We start from the raw sequence: 20,167 nt of genomic DNA, 5'->3' as shown, positions 1-20,167 counted from the left end.
TAGTCAGAGCCACCCACATTGTTCCCAAATTTTTAACGCTGGAGTTCAAATCAAGGACTACAATTAGGTTCTAGTTTTAAGATGAATAAGTGATTTTATCAGCACCATAGCCACTATCTTTTTTAAAGGGAAATAATAACTAGTAAAATCATCCTCCCCCTCAAAAGTAGACAACCGTATTCAAGTATGTAACTAAGGGTTTTCTGTGACAATCAATGTAGTTAACACAAGATCTAAAGCCAGATTCCCTGGGTTCACATATCAGAACTACCACTTCCTGTACCACCTTAAACAAGTTTAAGCCTACTGAGCCTCAATTTTTTCATCTAAAAATAGGGCTGATGAGAATAGTACTTTCCTCCCAAGATAATGTGACGTTTAAAGAAAGGAATCAGTTTAATCCCTGCCATGGAGCATTGACTTAATACATACCAATTAGTGGTCACACAACATTGTAATTTACTAGGTTCTACACGTTTTTAAGTATAAGTCAACGCCTTAGGAGACCAGTGTTTGATCATATCAGGGTTTGAACAGACTCTTGGAATTTTTTAATACTCTGATATGATAGATTCCTCATCCTTTCCCAAAGTGTCATATTTAAACAGTTCAAAATTTCAGAGGACACTTATCTAAATGAAGTTTTTGAAATTAAAATTGATGTTTCTTCCCATTCTTTGAAATATGGAAATAATTGAGCTCAGAGAAGTTCAATGAAAGCCTAACTAGCATGATTCAGAACTACTGCAACGCTTGGGATAACCATCCTTGTGGACTTATCCCTGGGGACTCCTAGCTCCCACACTGTTTTGGGGAGTTACACTTGGCAACTTTACAGTGTTGTTGATTCTTAATTAAACTCATTTATACATTCATTCATTTACTTATCAGCCATGCCAAAAGTGTTTATACTAGGCCTGACAATGTGTGAGCACTGGAAATATAAAGACGAATCAGATACACTCCGACTTCACACAGCTCATAATCTATACCAGGAGAAAGACTATATATACCAGTGAAAAAATTGCGATAATAGAATCATGTGCAAGATTGTCAGGGTGGCCTAAATAAAGGAGTCTAAGTAGAAGCTAACTTAGTTGTCATTGGAGTTCTCAAGGAGACCAAAGTTTAATTGAAGAAATTCACTTAGGGGCAAAAAAGTGTGTTATTGGAAGAGGGAATTGAATGTGCAAAATCATTCAGGTGCCAACCAACCTAGTGTATTAGAAAAGAGCAATTGATTGGTAGCCGCGCCTTCCCCACCTCATGCACATCCTGGGATTCTGTGATAGCCAGAATAGGACCAGCTCCCTGGCTCAGGCAGGGAAAGGGTGAGGGAGGGATGGGGGCCTGGGTGGTGAGTGCCACTCATCTGTCCCCTCCCCCACCCTAGCAATGTGTGCACTGGGAACTTTTGCCAGCAGGGCCAGGTTGTCTCCCCACCTCTGTCTCTTGCTCTTACTGTCTTCAGATGGGCACCCAGCCATTAAGGCCTCTTTGCACATCCGCTTGTGGATCCCTGGAGTCACCCCAGACAGAATCTGACTGGCCTATGGGTCAGTCCCCCGCCAAGGCAGTTGTCTGTAGGATCCTCCAGGGAGCTCTGCCCAGGGCTTGTGGTAGGAGGCTGCTGAGCTAGCTGCATTCACAGGCTCTATGTTCTTAGCATAGTTCATGATGTTTGTTATTAGCACTGTCAGTGGACATCTGGGCAAAATTGAGGGAAATGCTGTTATGCTTACTGTTTTGGTTGTGAATGCTGTTGGGATTTCATCTGAAACCAAATTAGCTTTGGCTTGTGACACACTAATGTGTCAATCCTTTGGAGACAAGAACGTGAAATGCATGAGGATCATTCTTCAAAGAGGAACCCTCATCTTGATGTAGTGTGGTCCACCTTACTGGGCTATCCTCTTCAATATGGAGGATATTCTCTAGCTCTTAAAACCCTGAAGTCTTTAGGATAGTCTAAATTTATATAATTTTATTCCTGCTCTTCCAGCAGCATTCCTGTTCCAGCTGCAGACAATATATATATATATATATATATATATATATATATATATATATATATATGAAGTGAGGTCATCACTGTGCCTCATGACATTACCAGGATCACAGTGGATGTCCAAAATGTGAGCATGAATGTGCTCTTGTATGCCCTGGACCTTAGGGTAATAGGTTCTACCAAAACCACTTCCTAGTTCTTCCTGTCTGCTCTGTTTTTTTTTTCCTCATTGTTTGGTGGAAAAAATTCTACAGTCATACCTGGGCAGGTTGGACTGTTTCCAAAAGTGGACATCTGGCATCAAGCTAGCTAATTCTCAAAATGTTCCTGGTGTGCATGGAATGATGGACCTTCACGATTGGGCCCTTCTTTGCAGCACTGGTTGATGTGGAACAGTTAGGAGTCCAGGCCATCATTTATGAACTAGCTAGGCTATTTATCAACCAGCTAGAGCTATCATTGGTTATTAGTATTATGAAGGAACAAGTGAGGGGAGAGAAGATAGGGTAGAACCACATAAACTTGAGTTTCTGAGGACTAGTTTTAAAAATAGCAATGGAATAGAAGCAAGGGAGGTAGATTTAATATGTAGGAGGTCAAATCTACTTGACATTGTTACTAATTCAGAGGAATGGGGTGGGGGAGGGAGGAATCTTGTGGGAAGAGAGATAATATTCCCTATTCTCAAAGGATACAGTAATAGAGAGCAAAACTTGTTTCCAATATGGACCTTATATAAACTTGCATGAGTCTGTAAGTTCTTCTGTCAATCCAGTGCTCTTCCACTCTAAGGCAGTGCTTCAATGGTCAACTGGATTCCTTTAGGGAATCAGGACTATTTAGGAAATTAGTTCACTGAACATACAAAATATTTCAAAGTTTCATGCTGGAAAATTGAGGAATGAAATACTCTTGGTATGAAGTGTGATGAAACTTATAATCAACCCCTGTACCAGTTGTGAAATCTGAGCGCATAGAGATATGACTAACAATGTGAGGAGTGTCAGTCACATGACAGATGCTACAAGTTATGACAAATGATCTAGTAATGGCATAATAATTTAAGAAATCAACAAACATAGAGTAGTGGACTAGATGGCATACTCTGTATTGAGTGCAGAAACAGGATGGGCTTTTTTAGAGATAAAGATGCTTCTTTTTAAAATAGCACATACTTTAATTCATTTGAAAGTGATTAAAAATAACATTAGCAGTCATTTCCTAGAAAGCAGACTGGTTGAAATATGTGACATAATTTTATTAAATTCTCAAATCAACTCTTTGAGGCAGATGTTGTTATCTCAGTTTACAGAGACTTAGCAAAGTTGAAAAATTTTGTTAAGGTTGTTTAGTTCCGTAAGAATTAAAACTCAGGTTAGACTTACCATTGTTTACAACCAATCTACGTGATGAGTGATTAACTGAAAACTTTCTTTTCCCAAGTCTCTAGACAACACAAAGAGTAACATTTTTCTTAAGACTAATACATTTTTTTTTTTTAATCAGATGTCTAGGATATTCCGACGTTCTTCTGGAGGGGGTAGATTTATCAAATCTCATGTTATCAAAATAAGGTATGTAAATTTGGTTTGTAACTTCAAACCAGTACTGCTAAGATGAAATATTTAATCAACATGGTTTCTGAGCTGCTCTTAGCAATTCTGTGTAGCGACACAAAGATTTCAAGAAACTCAGGTTATGTGACCTAACCATTTCCCAACCACAATAGAAAGATGTAAAGTATGCAATGACAAGAGAGTCTCTTACAAAAAAAAAAGAGAGAGAGAGAGAGAGAGAGATAAAAAAAAAGGTACAGAAAGGGGAGGGACGGGACTATGAACACCATTGTGCCTCGTAAGCAAGGAGCTAAATAGAACTTAAGTTTTTTTAAAATTTTCCTTATTTATAGTTATACAACCATCAGACTATGACTTTCTGTGCAATAGGTTTTTCTTTAATGCCAGTGCATATTTGATATTATTTTAAATGTCTTTTTATTTTGATGTTTTTTGTGAAAGGTAATCTATTTAAATTAAACATGAATTATTATCAGAGACTAAATTTAATTACTAGAATCCTGTTTTTGTATGTTTGAAAGATTCTATACTGGGTTTCTATACCTAGATTCTATACTGTTTTGTTTTTGTTTTTGATGTGTGTGTGTGTGTGTGTGTGTGTGTGTGTGTGTGTAAAATTTGTTTACTTGGTGGTGATAAAATAAATACACATATGATTAAATGATTAAGGGCCTTGTCCCTTTTTTTCACTCTTGCCCTTCTTTCGTTTCTTTACTTTTCTTACCTTTCTTCTTTTCCTATCTCTCTTCCTTTCTTTGTTTTTTTTTATCTTATAAGTTAAATTCATTCTGAAAAAGTTATTGGAGTCTTTCTAGTCCTACACATCACAATATGTATTATGTATTTGAATCATTGATCAAATTATCTCCCTTTACAAACTTCTTTCTCTAATTATCCATCTATTAACTGGTCATGAAATGCCTAAATATTAGTGCTTTAATACAATAAAATTTTATTCACTTCTTGGTGAAGTCCAAAGAGGCAGAAATGGGGACAATGTGTGCCAGGCTCTGCTGGTGGTCATTGTGGGATGGAACTGCCCAAAGGACCTTCCACTTCCAATTGGCAGACCAAAGAAGAATAAGAGCATGGAAAATAATATGGGAGTTTTATAAAGAGTCAGGCCTGGAAATGGGGGAATATTGCTTCTGCCCACATCCAATTGTCCAAAATTCATTAGATCATTTCAGTCAATTTCAAGAAGGGTTAGAAATGAAATCTAGCTCTGTGTTGAAGAAGCAGAGGACATTGGGTTTATCTCTGCCACACCACTCTGAAGAATAATGACCTCAGTTACAAATTTTGCTCATAATTTCTTAAAAAGCAAGTTGTGTAAGTGCATGTAAAGCATGATTTCATGAATATGTCTTCCCAAGAATCTCTAAACCCATTAGCTTTGGAAGGATGGAGGAAAAGATTTTTCAGAAATATCACTTACCTAGTATTTCTAGCATGTTACCTTTCCTTCCAACACTTCCTGATCATTATACATCCATTCTTATTCCCTTTATCTAGAAGTAATTTAAAAGCATTATCATATATCATTCATTATGTTTCTTTAAATTCAGTGATTCTGAATAGGTAATGTCACCATTTGTCTGCTGTTTTGCTCTTAGTCCAGATGAACAAGGTGTGAACATTCTTATGGTGCTCATGTTTCGATACCCATCTACTGACAGTACTGAAATAATCAGGAAAAAAATTGAAAGGAGTTTTTACCAAAGTCTGAAGATCAAACAATTGCCCCTGACCATAAATAAACCATCATTTACACTCACACGTAAGTCTTTTTCTTTAATTTCTTTCTTTTTGGAGGGGTACATTTTTGTAGTTCCCTTCAATCTCAGTTTCCTTTATTATTCAAAAGAATTTGGTCAATGTATTCTCTCATTTAAAGAATCCACTACTGATAAATATATCAATGTGGAATTAAAGTAAAATAAATATTCACTATGAAGGGAAATTTAGTGCTACTTTCTTTACATTTTACTAGGGTTTTTTGATAAAGTTTCTAATTTTTTCCCATATAATATGATACTTGGATCCTTACAAAAGCACCAAAGGGTAGCTACTATATTCACTACTTATAGGTAAGCAAACTGAGAAGTTCTGAGACATAGGATAAGCAAACCTTGGGGCTAGAATTAGACATAGGTATTGTGAATCTGGGGGTTCATTTTTATAGTGTCAAAGACACAGACATCTTTATCAAGGTGTGCCTACCTAATAATAAGTGACATGAATTGTAAAGAGGTCCTGTATCTTGTTCCCGATTAAAACTATTTTTCACTTATTTTCTTATTGTTTTCACATACATGCACACACATACAAATATTAGGAAAGTTCTTTTTGTTTTTCCCCCAAAGTAGAAGAAAATTAAGTTTAGAAAGTTTAGGAAACTAAAATGAAAATCACCTTACATCTAGTTGAAATCCAAGCCAAGAGGCATTTTTATTTTCCTCTACAACATACAATTAGTAAATAAAATGCTGTGTTTCAAATAAGATTTTAAGTGTCAAGGACAGGAACTGTATTTTTATCTTCTTACCTCTGACTCCAATTGTAGCATACATCTCACATGAAATAGGTATTTCAGCTCTGTTCCTTATTTTATGTTATGTATATCCAAGGTTAGTTATTTCAAATTTCATAAAAAAATGTTTCATAAAAACATTTCATAAATGTTGAGGTAGAATCTCTCCAAATATTAGGGATAACTTTTCTTGAAGTCATTAGAAATAATGAAGAGTATGGTATTCACCTTGATTGTTAATCAGCTATATTCCAAAATAAAATATAATTTTTTCTAACATTCTGTAAAGGGAGATCTCAAATTTAATCTCAACTTCTGATAACTGTTCTTAAGGCATAATCATATATTCTAAAGCAAAATATCAATTTTAATAGTTTATTTAGTTTTTAAAATTGTAGAATTTTTTATTTTACAATTATAAAAAGTAATTTTGGGCCTTGCTGGTCATGCACAGAGACTTTTTATTATACAGGTTGTTTTAATGCCAAAATAACTATATTCTATGTTCATGCTCAATCATGTATATGTTTTCTTCTGCCATAAACATATCATTCATTAAAAACATAGACATATCCAGGAAATCTCTAGAAGGGATTGGGGCTCACATCCCTCTGTGAGATGTTAAGTCTCAGAACAGACTGCCTCAAAGGATGGTGCCTTGTCATACTGATTATTTTGAACCAAAAGAAATCAAAAGGGCCTGAGAAACAGAGTATGGTGGCATAGCCTCCTCCAAAGACTATTCAGCCTGAGGCAGGAGGATCACAAGTTGGAGACCAATCTTAGCAACTTAACAAGACCTAATTTAACTTAGTGAGACCCTATCTCAAAATGAAAACTTAAAAAGGACTGGGGATATAGCTCGGTAGTAAGGTGCTGCTGGGTTCCACCCCTGGTGCCATTAAGAGAGAGAGATAGTAGAGAGATATTTTTTTTTAAAAAAAGACCTTAGATGTGAGATCTTTCTGAAGATCTTTCTGTCCTTCTCCATCCCTTCTTTCTTCTGCTGGCCTTTCTCCTCCATGGTAAGTCATAGAAGCTAGAACTCTTCTTTCCCCAAACTAATGGTAAAACCTAAAAATATTATTCTAACCTTCCCTTGCCCTTCTTTGTAGGAGCTGGCCATAAATAAATTCTCTGACCTATGATTTCTAACTATAGATCACAAAACCTTTTTTCCTGAGGGGCCTGCCCTACACCCAGGAAGAAGGAACTCCACCTAGAGAGGTTAAGAAGACTGAATTGTCAGGCCCTGCTGGGTCGGTCCCCTGCCCACCTTAATGCATTAGCATTAGTTCACACCCTTCAGTTCAAGTACATTTCTACCTTACCTGACTGTTCATTCTTCATTAGACACAAGAATAAAAATAGATGGTTTTCCCTGGGTTTTTCAATCTGAAGACTCCAAGATACAAGCACTTTTTTTCATAAATGCATATACTTTCTCCTATTAATCTGCCCTTGTCAATTCTATTTCAGGAACCTTATAAAACTTTAACCTATGAAGGTTAAAGAAACTTTTCACTTCTTACAAGGGAAAGTCATTTTCCTTGAGAAAAACACAGTATAATTCTCCATTTTCTCTGACAAATAAAACAAAATAAATGACCACCATACCAACACAAATCCAATGTAGCTGAGTTCAAAAGAACAGGAAAAAGTAACTCTGAAAGGAAAAATGTCTTGAAAGGAAAAGATGTCTTGAAAGAGAAGCATAAAGTATAGTGAGAGTTTGTGCATGGGTGGGTTCTTTGGACTGTTGAATGTGAAAGAGCTCATGCCCTGCTCACAGTACTTGAGTCACAAACTTACCTAGCACTCATCAGGAGGATCAATCCTCAATGAGAGAAGGTTATCAATTTACCTAGACTAAATCCCTACCTTTTGTTAGACCAGGGCCTTAAAATTGGGCCCCAAGGGATCTATGGTACCTTTTGCTCCTTAGAGCTGCCCCCTGCACTCTGGTCATTGGGAAGTTGCTTTAAACCATATAATTTGGTAAACACTAACTACAATGGGACTCGAGGTTGCTTCTCTGACTTAGACTGGGGCCTTCAAAGAAAGCAACCAGGCATATTCATTCCTAGTCTTTCTTTCCTGATTTTCTGATTTCTTGTTCTGTTTCTGAAGCAAAACTAGAAAATAAAATGCTCTCTGATTTTATTTTTAAGTGAGATTTTACACTTTGAACCAAAGTAGAGTACAGGGTTATTTGTATATTCTTTGGTTATAAAAACATCTTATACCTCTTGAAATACAGATGTCTCAGATAATTAACTTTTCAATTAATGATAATTTAACAATATAACATGAAAATGCAAATATGTTACTCTTCCAACTAACTTGTGTTTTTACTTCTTCCAGCTATTGACAGCAAAAAGATGAGGAATCTTCTCAATAGTCGTAAGTTTCAAAATTCACAATTAACTATTTATTTCACTGAAAAGATAAAAAGAACCACAGAAAAATCAGAAGTATAATTTACTAAGTTTTTTTGCTCCTTTATATTTTTATAAACCATGTATTCCTTTAATTATACTTTGTTATTTTTAAGAATTAAGGTTAAATTTATAACTTTAAGTGTAACTTGAACTTTTATGATCCATGGGATGAGTTAAAAATTACATAGTATTCCAGATATTATATTAATAAGTTCTTTAAATATTTCTCTTTTAATATTCTCTCACAACTCAAGAGAGTGTTTTAAACTGGTAATAAGTTGAGATTTTGTTAAATTTTTTCAGTTTTCTTGCATTTTAATGGAATAGCTGATATGCACATTTTCTGCCCCCTTCTCAGCCCTGCCCCCCACGCCCATGAAAACTTTGGGTCTTTTGTGAACAAATTTTTGATACTCAGTAAATTACCTATTTATTGATAAAATACAAGTCAAAATATCTGGGTAACGGTCAAAAGAACAGAAATCTTTTTCTGCACTTTAGAGCTGCCCCACTCACCTGTCTTGGTTAGAAAAGCCCAAACCCATGGCAGAGTGCTTGTCCAGTCTGGCTGCGTTTTCCAGTTTCTAAATCTATTCTGCACTAAATTAAAACTATCCTTTCTTGTAATTTAATCTCATTTATGATTTAGTTTACATTATCCATCTATATATGTTTCATAGACAGATGGAAATCAATTCTTGGACTGAATGCCTCCAAATGTTGGTAATATTTCTTCTGAGCCTCAATATAATTAGTAAGAGCTATACAAAATATAAAATAACCTCAGAGGTTGAGTGCTAGGAATGGTTTAGAGGGCTGAGACAATGAATTTTCTAAGTATCTCCACACAATACAAATGTGTGTATGTGAGTGTGTGTGTGTGTGTGTGTGTGTGTGTTTCCTCCTTTTTCCTTTTTCAACTAACATATATTTCTGTGTGACAGGCTGTGGAATAAGGATGACATCTTCAAACATGCCATTACCAGCATCGTCTTCTACAGAAAGGATTGTCCAAGGAAGAGAGACTGCTATGGAAGGGGAGTGGCCGTGGCAGGCCAGCCTTCAGCTCATAGGGGCAGGCCATCAGTGTGGAGCCAGCCTCATCAGTAACACATGGTTGCTCACAGCAGCTCACTGTTTCCGGAGGTAAGTTCACCAGGCTGTTATGAACATTATTTCCCCAGTCTTCTCTGGCCATTGATTCAATGCATGGGAAGGGCCCAATCTCACTATTTTGTCCTCTGCTCTACTCAACATGTACCTGGCACTGTCCCACAAATGCATCATGCTTGCTCTATGTCCCATCCATGATGCTTGGTTTGAATTATTGGTAGTTCTTACCATGGATTCCCCTGTGTCATCATGATCCGGGTACTATCTTTCCTATGGTATCAGATGATTTTAGTGCAAAGACTAAATACTATACATGTACAAGTTTAATCTCTTCTATATACTCAAAGTCATCTATTTCTGCTCTGTCCTTTCCTCCCAATTAATCCCTCTGACTTCCCTCTGTTAATATTCAGTGTGACTTTAGAAATAATAAAAAAAAATAATAATAAATATCCCCCTTGACACTCTCCATTCTCACTGCATTATCCAAGAAACCCTAGTGGGCTTGTATAATTTGGAGAGGTGGAAGTTGGGCAAGACCTGCTATTTTGTCACACTGCCCTCACAATAGCAAAGACTGGTCATTTATAATCTAGCGGGAGCTATCTCCTTGGGCTTTCACAGTTGTAGCTCTCAAAATTCAGCTGTGTCAGTTCTATACACAGACATACACAGGCACCTTATTACCCCTAGAGATCAGAGAAATAACCATCTTTTCATCCAGAAGTTTTATCCTCAGGATACAGAAAATTTTCCTTTAAAGTCTCAAGATAGAAAGGTTCTGAATAAAGCCCCTTTGCCTGGCCTGAGCCACTATTTGTATACCCTTCTAGAGAATTCTATCCTTGGTGATCCAAGATTGTTTTCATTCTTCTAAGGGTAATAACCCAAATGATTCCAGGATATTTACACCATTTTTTATGTGGTAGACATGTAATGCGAATGACCTAATGAATTTATGGTGATTGTCTGTCACTCCCTCACTGAGAAGAGACTCACTTATATATATATTTATGAGACCCCAAAATAACTAGCAACACGCCTTAGAGGTGAACTTGAATCTCCCTCACTTGTTAAGGCTTTCTGATTTACTCATGTTCTCATAGCCTACTAATCTTTGTGCTTCTCTTTTTGTGAACGTGTCATCCTCTTTAGTTTTTAGTGGATTTCTTTTAAAGTAAACTAAAAAACAAACCAAAACAAACAAACAAAAATCAGAATTCTGGCTTTATAGAATGAATCTTTAAATAATGAAGAATATAAGCTATAATGATTGAAATACTTACTTCAGTAGGTCTCTATATGCTGGCAGACATACATGACAATTGGCTATTGAGCTTGATAAAGTAAAGATTACTGGTGACTTTGAAGAGAGATATTTGGTAGTGTAATTGGAATGGGAAAGGATTTAAGAAAAAATGGATGGAAGATAGGGCGCAGTATGTTTAAAGACCACTTTTAGGAATTTTCTAATGAGAAATATGAAGTTGATGGTAGTTGTGATGAAAATGATGATATTTTTAAATACGGAAGATAAAATTATAGTATAGTTTGCACAGATAATAATAAGCCAAAAAAATTAAAAGGTAAGATTTGTTGTGCTTAACTTTATTTTTTAAACTTTTTGTAGGAATAAGGACCCAAGTCAATGGATTGTGACTTTTGGTACAACTATAACACCACCTGCTGTGATACGAAGTGTGGGGAAAATTATCCTCCATGAAAATTACCATAGAGAAACTAATGAAAATGACATTGCTTTGGCTCAGCTCACAACTCGAGTTGAATTTTCAAATATAGTCCAGAGAGTATGCCTCCCAGATTCATCTATGAAGTTGCCACCTAAAACCAGTGTTTTTGTCACAGGATTTGGTTCCATTGTAGATGATGGTGAGTGGTTTCAATCTAATTTTATGCAGCTATGTCCTGGTATCAATGAATTTCCTTGGTCTGAGTTTCCTTATACCAAAAATACACCAGTTGGACAAGACTGATGTGATCGATCTCTGTGAGAATCTCATGAAAACTGTAGAACCTCCCCTCATTAAAATATACATGTGTAATATTTGCATATATTTTGATATTTTCTATAATATACAAATATGTAAAATGTATAATATTTTGTACACAGTTTTAAGGGTGCCCTGAAAGATCCACCAATATGATACAAAATTGGGTTGTGATTATTATTTTTCTTTGTGTGCACTTACTATATAGAACATAAACTTAAGGAATAACTGAAGTTAAAAAAATAACCTTGTGATTTTGCTCCTAGAAATATATAACATTGCTGTCTCTCATGTCTTGTATACGATTATATTAGAAATACACATTGTTTGTTTGTTTGTTTGTTTGTGTAACAGGACCTACACAAAATAAACTCCGTCAAGCCAGGGTGGAAACCATAGGTACTGATGTGTGTAACAGAAAGGATGTGTATGATGGCCTGGTAACTCCAGGGATGTTGTGTGCTGGATTCATGGAAGGGAAAGTGGATGCATGTAAGGTAAGTCTAAAGTCAAAGCCAAAACTTTAAAGGAAAAGTTTTCATTATATATTTTTAACTCTGGCATATATTTTGCCTGGAAGGAAAAAAAAATGGCATCTACTTCACTAAGAGCTAAGTTTATCTAATATACAAATATTATTGTATTATGTTTAGTGTGTGCTAAGGCAAAAACAAAGAACTTGCTGGGGGCTGGGGATGTGGCTCAAGCAGTAGCGCGCTCACCTGGCATGTGCGGGGCGCTGGGTTTGATCCTCAGCACCACATAAAAAAAATAATAATAAAATAAAGATGGTGTGTCTGCCGAAAACTAAAAAAAATATATATTAAAAAAAGAACTTACTGCATGTTATTTCATTTAATATAATGAGACATAAGCAGTACTATAATTATTCCTATCTAACAAATTAGGAAATTAAAGGCTTGCTCCATATTTCTGTTCACACAATTACTTTTATGATCTATTGTTGCTTTCTCAAAGTCATAAACAAAAGACAAGGAAACCTCTTCTCTGAAGGGCATATCACTCATGTCTTCATAACCTGTCAAATATGTTATCATCCCCCAACATCTAAGACACTCCCCTTTGTCCCTCTCACACACTGTAAACTTTGTCAACTAAAACAGGTTTTCTCTCAACCTCAAACTCTGCAGTATCAATACTGACCCATTTAAATGGTGGACTCTTAGTTCCTACATTTCCTTTCTAGTGATTGAGGCTTTTCCTCAGTCACCTTAGACCCTATTCTTTTTTTTTTTTTTTTAGGGATTTAAATCTTCTTGTTTTAATTAGTTACATATGACAGTAGAATGCATTTGTGCACTTCGATATATCATACATAGAAGGGATATAATTTCTCATTTTTCTGAGTGTACATGTTGCAGAATCATATTGGTCATGTAATCACATATATACATAAAGTAATAATGTCTGTTTTATTTCTATCCCCACATCCCCTCCCCTTCCCTCCATCACTACCTAATCTAAGGTAACACTATTCTTCCCTAGTGCCCCCTGCCTTATTGTGAATTAGCAACCACATATTAGAGAAAACATTCAGCCTTTGGTTTTATGGTACTGTCTTATTTCAAACTTAGCATGATATTCTCCAACTCCAACCATACTGGCAAATGCCATAATTTCTTTCTTCTTTAAAGCTGACTAATATTCCATTGAGTATATATACCACATTTTCTTTAACCATTCATCTATTGAGGAACACCTAGGCTTGTTTCATAGTCTAGCTATTGTGAAGTGAGCTTCTATAAACATTGACGTGGCTATGTCAATATGATGATTTTAAGACCTTTGGGTATAAACCAAGTAATGGGATAGTTGGGTCAAATGGTGGTTCCATTCCCAATATTCTGAGGAATCTCCTTACTGCTTTCCATAGTGGTTCCACCAATTTACAGTTCCACCAGCAACACATGGGTGTCCCTTTTTCCCCACATCCTTGCCAACATTTATTGTTGTCTGTATTCTTGATGATTGCCATTCAGACAGGGATGAGATGCAATCTTAGAATAGTTTTGATTTGCATTTCTCTAATTGCTAGAGATGTTGAACACTTTTTTTCATATATTTGTTGATCAGTTGTATTTCTTCTTCTGTGAAGTGTCTGTTCAGTTCCTTAGCCCATTTATTGATTGGGTTATTTGTTGTTGTTATTTATTTATTTATTTATTTTGGTGTTAAGTTTTTTGAGTTCTTTATATATCCTGGAGATTAATGCTTTATTAGAGGTGCATGTGGTAAAGATTTCTCCCAATATGTAGGTTCTCTTCTCACGTTATTAATTGTCTCCTTTGCTGAGAAAAAGCTTTTTAATTTGAATCCATTACATTTATTGATTCTTGATTTTACTTCTTGTGCTTTAGGAGTCTTGTTAAGGAAGTCAGATCCTAGGCCAATGTGGTAAAGATTTGGGCCTATTTTTTCTTCTATTAGGTACAGGGTCTCTGTTCTAGTGCCTAAGTCTTTGATCCACTTAGAGTTGATTTTTATGTAGGGTGAGAGATAGGGTTTAATTTCATTTTGCTACATATGGATTTCCAGTTTTGCCAGCACCATTTGTTGAACAGGCTATCTTTTCTCCATGAATGCTTTGGCCACCCTTATCTAATATGAGATAACCATATTAATGTGGGTTTGTTTCTGTATCCTCTATTCTGTACCATTGGTCAATGAGTCTATTTTGGTGCCAATACCATGCTGTTTTTGTTATGATAGTTCTGTAGTATAGTTTAAGTTCTGGTATCCTGATGCTGCCTGCTTCACTTTTCTTGCTAAAGATTGTTTTATCTATTCTGGGTCTCTTATTTTTCCAAAGAGATTTCATGACTGCTTTTTCTAGTTCTATAAAGAATGTCATTGGGGTTTTAATACAAATTGCATTAAATCTATATAATGCTTTTGGTAGTATGGCCATTTTGACAATATTAATTTTGCCTATCCAGGAGCACAGAAGATCTTTCCATCTTCTGAGGTTTTCTTCAATTTCTTTCTTTAGGGTTCTGTAGTTTTCATTATAGAGGTCTTTCATTTCTTTTGTTAGCTTGATTCCCAGGTGTTGTCTTTTTTTTTTTTTTTTTGAGACTATTGTGAATTATATATTGGGCCTTGTTATCATAAACATTTTCATCTTCAAAGGCACAAATTCCCATCTTCTATTTGACTAGCAAACCTGTATTTCCCCTCTGCCCACTATCTTTCAGTTGTTCCTGGTTCCTTATATACAATCTGGAGGAAAGAGCTACCTCTTCCATGCTTTTTTGGTGTTCTTTGGCAATGGCAGTTCACTATTTATTCTCACCTGGACTTCTTTTTGGGCCAGTAGTTAGTGATTCCACTCAACTAGTATTGTGTTCGCTAGTTGTAATGGGATGTTACCTATGCTCTGTGGTCAAGTAGAACTGCTAGCTGTGCTCTGTTGTCTAGTGAGACCATTGGCTGGACTCTGTATTAAAGCTGAACTATTATTTTCGCTCTGTAATTGCTCTATTTGGGCAGTGTTATAGGTTGACTTTCCTGGCTAACCTGTTCTGCAGTTGGATATCTATAGTTGGGCAGGGCCATGTTCTTGGCTCAGAGGCTGGGAAAGAGCTCTGAGATCATTACTAAATCTTGTGAGCATAGGTGAAGAAAAGCCAGAGGCTATGTTACACAGATATATATGAACATGGGGTTGTCTCCTGTCCTACTGTAGACTTAAGCAGAGTACCAAGGCTTGATAGCATAGTATTTCAGGTGATAGGCTTGGGCAAGGTCAGATGCTTTCCTCAGCAGACATTCATTGACCTGGTCTTGACTTCTGCCTTGACAAGGACTTTTGGAGACATTCAGGGTTTGGATGTGTTAATGCTTAGCAGTTGGGTATGGGTGGGGTCAAATGTTCACTCAGTAGATATTCACCAACATATTTCTGCCTGAAAGTTGGTGGAAGAGTTAAGGAGAGCACCAGAACACTGGCTGGGGAATCTAGCCAGGGTCTCAAGTCTGGGAGACCCATTTACCATGTTTTCTGCAGCTTGATGCTATTGGCTATGCTCTGGTAGTGGTGGTATGCCCCCCACCCCACCCTATGACCAGAATACTGAGTCACCAGGATTAGCCCTATGGTCACTGTGAGCACCACTCAAGTCCTTTTGTTTCTAACTTACCTCAGTTAGTCTAGCTTTGCTGATACCTCCAAAGTTCCAATGGGGTGGGACATGAGAGGGTCTCTTATGTTGGGACCCAGAATAGTGGGGAAGCAAATGCCTGTTTCCACCTCTTTCCTCCCACTACAAAAACAGGGTCCTATAGAATCCCCTGTGTGTGGTGCTATGCTGGCTTTCAGGAAGGCCAACATGGCCAAAATGCAAATGCTCCTGTTATACTTCTTGTATGGCTGTCCTCAGTTCTGTGGTCCAAAAGGGTATTTCAGTCTTATTCTCAAACTGTTGATATTCATGAGAAAATTCTCATGTAGATAGTTGCTGGCGGAATTTCTGAGGGATGGGGAGTTGAGCAGGAAAATTCTTATTCCATCTTGCTGACATCACTCCTACCTCTTATTTTAAAAAACAAAAACAACAAAAAACTTGTCCATATATTCCAAGTTTATTGTTGCTCCTTCTCTCTCTCTGTGAGTGTGTGTGTGTGTGTGTGTGTATGTGTGTCTGTCTGTCTGTTTGTGTATCTGTCTGTCTTCTCTCTGTGTTCCTTGACCTGCACCCAAGCAGTTAATTGCTCCTGAAAAAAAAAATAACCTCACAGAGAACCTTAGTTTCACTAGAGATTCCAGATAACAAAAGCTGATGGTTCTGTTCTGTTTCATGTTTGTTGTCGTCTGCTTTCTTGTTTTGTCCCCCCCACCACCACCACTCAATCTACCATTGTCTGAAATTTCATTAATTTTCCACTTTTTCCTACCCCTTACTTGCAGCAAATGGCTGTTTTCCAATTTTTGAAGAAACCATAAGAGGGGAATTTCCCCCATTCCCAGAACCAAGCATGCAGCCCTTTGCTTGGACGCACTGCTTCCACTTTCAGCTTAGATCTCAACAGAGTAGCTATCTCTTCTCTAAAGTTCTCTGCTTATGTTCTCACTGGCCATTTGGGGAAGATTACACTAGCAATTACTTCCTTTTTATGTTTATAATCAACGCTTATCTTACACTAGATCCTTCTTTACTCAGATGCTTTAAAGTAGGGGGGAAAATCTCTTTCTTGACTGAGATGCTTCCAGATAGCATCCTCTCTTGTTGCTTTATTTGGGGAGAAATATTTGGGAAAAATTTGACACTAATTTTCTTCACACCAAATAATTTTTTAAACTATTTCAATATGATTTTTGCCTTTTTACATCAGCAAAGTAGCTCTTTCTAAACTTTCCAGTGACACACCAATGGCATTCATGTTTTTAAAATATTTATGATCCTATTCTTTCTGGGTTTAGTAGCAATATTTTATGATGTTCATCACTCCCTTTTCTTCGAACAATATCTTCCCTGGTTTGTAATTATTTTCAGCCCAGCTTTCCTATTCCATATCCAGTTGATGATCTAATCCTATTCATTTTACCTTCTTCAATATATCTCCATCACTATCTTTCCATGGCCTTCCTCCCCTCTTTCTGCCTTCCTTTTTCTATCCTCAATAGACGATATCAGCCATCCTGTTAATTACCCCATTTTCATTCTTAAGTTCCTCAAGTGCATTAATCAAACGAAAGCCAGCTTGATTTCTAACAAGATGCAAATCTGATCATATCAAACCCCTCCTTAAAATACTTCAGTGGCTTTCTTTTTTATCTTAAAATACAAAACAAAACAAAGAAACACGCCTACACAAGACCCACGGGGCTCTGCATGGACTCATCACCCCCTATCTCATCACATACAACTGGCCTGCCTTGTTCTCCTCTTTCCACACCCCACCCCAGCTACATGTAGGCCCTTGAACATTCCAGGATTCTTTATGCACAGAATATTTGCAATACTGTTCTCTCTGCCTGGAATGCATTTCATCTCCATTTTCTTTTTCATGGTCAACCTCACTTCCTTCAGAAATCAGCTCAGTTACACTTCATGGGGGAAAACTTTCCTTTCTCGCCCATCAGTCACATTCCCCTATTGTAATATTTCCATAGCACATACCACAGTTTTAATTTTGCATTTTTGTTAACACTGTATTCCAAACATCCCTAAAAATTGCTGGGACACATAATAGGAACTCAGTAAACCGTTGGGATAAGAATAAATGAAAGAGTAAGTGGCAAAGGTTCAGAAAGGTAAAGTATTTTACCCAAGATTACATAGTCAGTAATTAATGGAACTGGACCTAAAACTCAGGCAGTTCAACTACTAAGTTCATATTTTTAACCTCTATGTGTATATCTGTTTATTTATTTAATTTTCCCTGTTCCAAACAGATTTAAAGGAACATCTATAAAATTCTACAAGAAAACATGCATTAGAAAGAGTTCATTAAAAGAAAAGGAGACCAAGAATAGGTCTATAAAGTAGTCAAGCTAACAATATTCAAGAGAAATCATTGAAATTTTCAACCACAAATAATAATTTTACATTTAGCATTTTTATGAACAAAATGTTACTAAATCAAACTAATAAAAAAAATCCAGATGTTGGGGTTGTGACTCTGCAGAGAGCACTCGCCTAGCATGTGCGGGGCACTGGGTTCAATCCTCAGCACCACATAAAAAAATAAAATAAAGGTATTGTGCCAGCTACAACTAAAATAAAATATTTTTTTTAAAAAAAATTCAAATATTATAGACCAGATATAATGTAACCATTCCATGTAAAATTTTAGCACAAATTGAAAGAAACATTATATAGTCTATGTATAGTCTGGCTGTGTGTTTTATGAACCAATTTTTTTTATTTCCCCTGTGGAAAAGGAGATGATTACAATAATCATCCTACTGACTTAAATTGGAATTAACAATTTCAAATATGTATTTGCTTTTATTCCAGGGAGACTCTGGTGGACCTCTGGTTTATGATAATCGTGACATTTGGTACATTGTTGGTATAGTAAGTTGGGGACAATCATGTGCTCTTCCCAAAAAACCTGGTGTCTACACAAGAGTGACTAAGTATCGAGACTGGATTGCCTCAAAGACTGGGATCTAGCATGGATGTTCCATGAGTTACACTGACGGCAAGTAGAACTGAAACATCGACATCTGTATATTATCATTTAGACTCATGTGGTTTGAATCAGTGCTTTTGCTACATGGCAAGAAACTCTTGAGACCTGAACCAATCTAATATTATGAGGTGGATCTTATGAATTTTTGAACAAACTCTACCTCGAAGGAAGAAGACAACACACATGACAGTTAGCACTGATTCCTCACTCACCTGGGAAACTGTGATAGTTCTTAATGTGATAAATACTTACAAGTGGTGTAATTCCTTGATGGAAGATGGGGATCATCATTTTTCACAGGATATGCTGCCAGGCTGTCACAATCTTACCTTACTAATACCTGAAGCATCAGGGATTCTTCTAGCAAAAAGTCAAACAGCAGTCTTTCCTGAAGATTCAGAGCTTCAACATTCTACACTGGACATTTCATGGCTGGAATGGAGGAGCATGGGATCTGCAATATAACTTGAACTTTAACCTGGGTTTATATATAGCAGTACAGAGCATTATCATGTATCTGAACTTGCCATTAACACTGCACTAGGCACTCAAGGACTAGCTTCCAGAAGCATGTTGTGTTGTTAAGAAGCATTTCTTATTTATTCTTCAATGATATCTTGCCATCTATACAGAGTCAGAGTCAGCCCAAAATGAAGAAGACTCTTGGGAACAATTTTCCATGAGTACAAGGAAGATATAAAGAAGGGGACAAAGATTAGCAGAGTTGGTTTTGAATGATTATTTGTGGAAAAAACACTCTAAATATTTGATGGAATGAGCCATCCACTTATTTGTTTAGTGATATCTACATCAGCATATGATATCTGGTGCTTTTTTAAGTCAGCAGCTCAGCTTTCCAACAGATCAGATGTGTATCAGAACGTAGGTTGTAGAACTGATTTGTATGAAGTACTTATAAGGACAGTGCCTGGCATACACTAAGCACTAAATAAAGGGAAACAAACGCCTCAGCAAGCTTTAGATAAATGAATTCAAATCTGTCAAATAACTGAATGACCTTAGGGCTTAAATATAGCTCAAAGCCTAGTGATGGGTATAGTCATTCAGAGCACAGACTCTTTGAAACAGGGCTGCGGAGTTTGAACCTTGTCTCTGTCACATTTGAACTATTTCCTTCAGCAAATTACTTAACATCTCTATTCATTAGCTCTTTCATCTCTAATTGGGACTGAAAAAAAGGAATACCTCATATGGTTGTTTATGAGGACTAAATGCATTAACTTAAGTAGAACACTTGCATTGGGGTCTACACATAGTAAGCTCTCAAAATGGATGATTACTGTTAATCATTATTAATATGCTTTGGC

General features: G+C 36.5%; 1 protein-coding gene across 1 annotated transcript in view; it reads left to right on the top strand.

Moving 5' to 3' along the window:
- Positions 1 to 18,820, top strand: part of LOC143405652 (transmembrane protease serine 11F) — a 35,599-nt gene extending 16,779 nt beyond the window's left edge. The window contains exons 3-9 of the mRNA XM_076864027.2: positions 3,515 to 3,582; positions 5,202 to 5,365; positions 8,483 to 8,521; positions 9,504 to 9,705; positions 11,303 to 11,562; positions 12,036 to 12,178; positions 18,662 to 18,820. Coding sequence (XP_076720142.2) covers positions 3,515 to 3,582; positions 5,202 to 5,365; positions 8,483 to 8,521; positions 9,504 to 9,705; positions 11,303 to 11,562; positions 12,036 to 12,178; positions 18,662 to 18,820 — 1,035 coding nt within the window. The remainder of the gene's footprint in view (positions 1 to 3,514; positions 3,583 to 5,201; positions 5,366 to 8,482; positions 8,522 to 9,503; positions 9,706 to 11,302; positions 11,563 to 12,035; positions 12,179 to 18,661) is intronic.
- The last annotated feature ends 1,347 nt before the right edge of the window (positions 18,821 to 20,167 follow it).

This window comes from Callospermophilus lateralis, chromosome 8 (genome assembly GCF_048772815.1).
Source record: "Callospermophilus lateralis isolate mCalLat2 chromosome 8, mCalLat2.hap1, whole genome shotgun sequence".
Classification (NCBI taxonomy): domain Eukaryota; kingdom Metazoa; phylum Chordata; class Mammalia; order Rodentia; family Sciuridae; genus Callospermophilus; species Callospermophilus lateralis.
The sequence above is the reverse complement of the archived record's forward strand: the minus strand, read 5'-3'. Positions and strand labels throughout refer to the sequence as shown.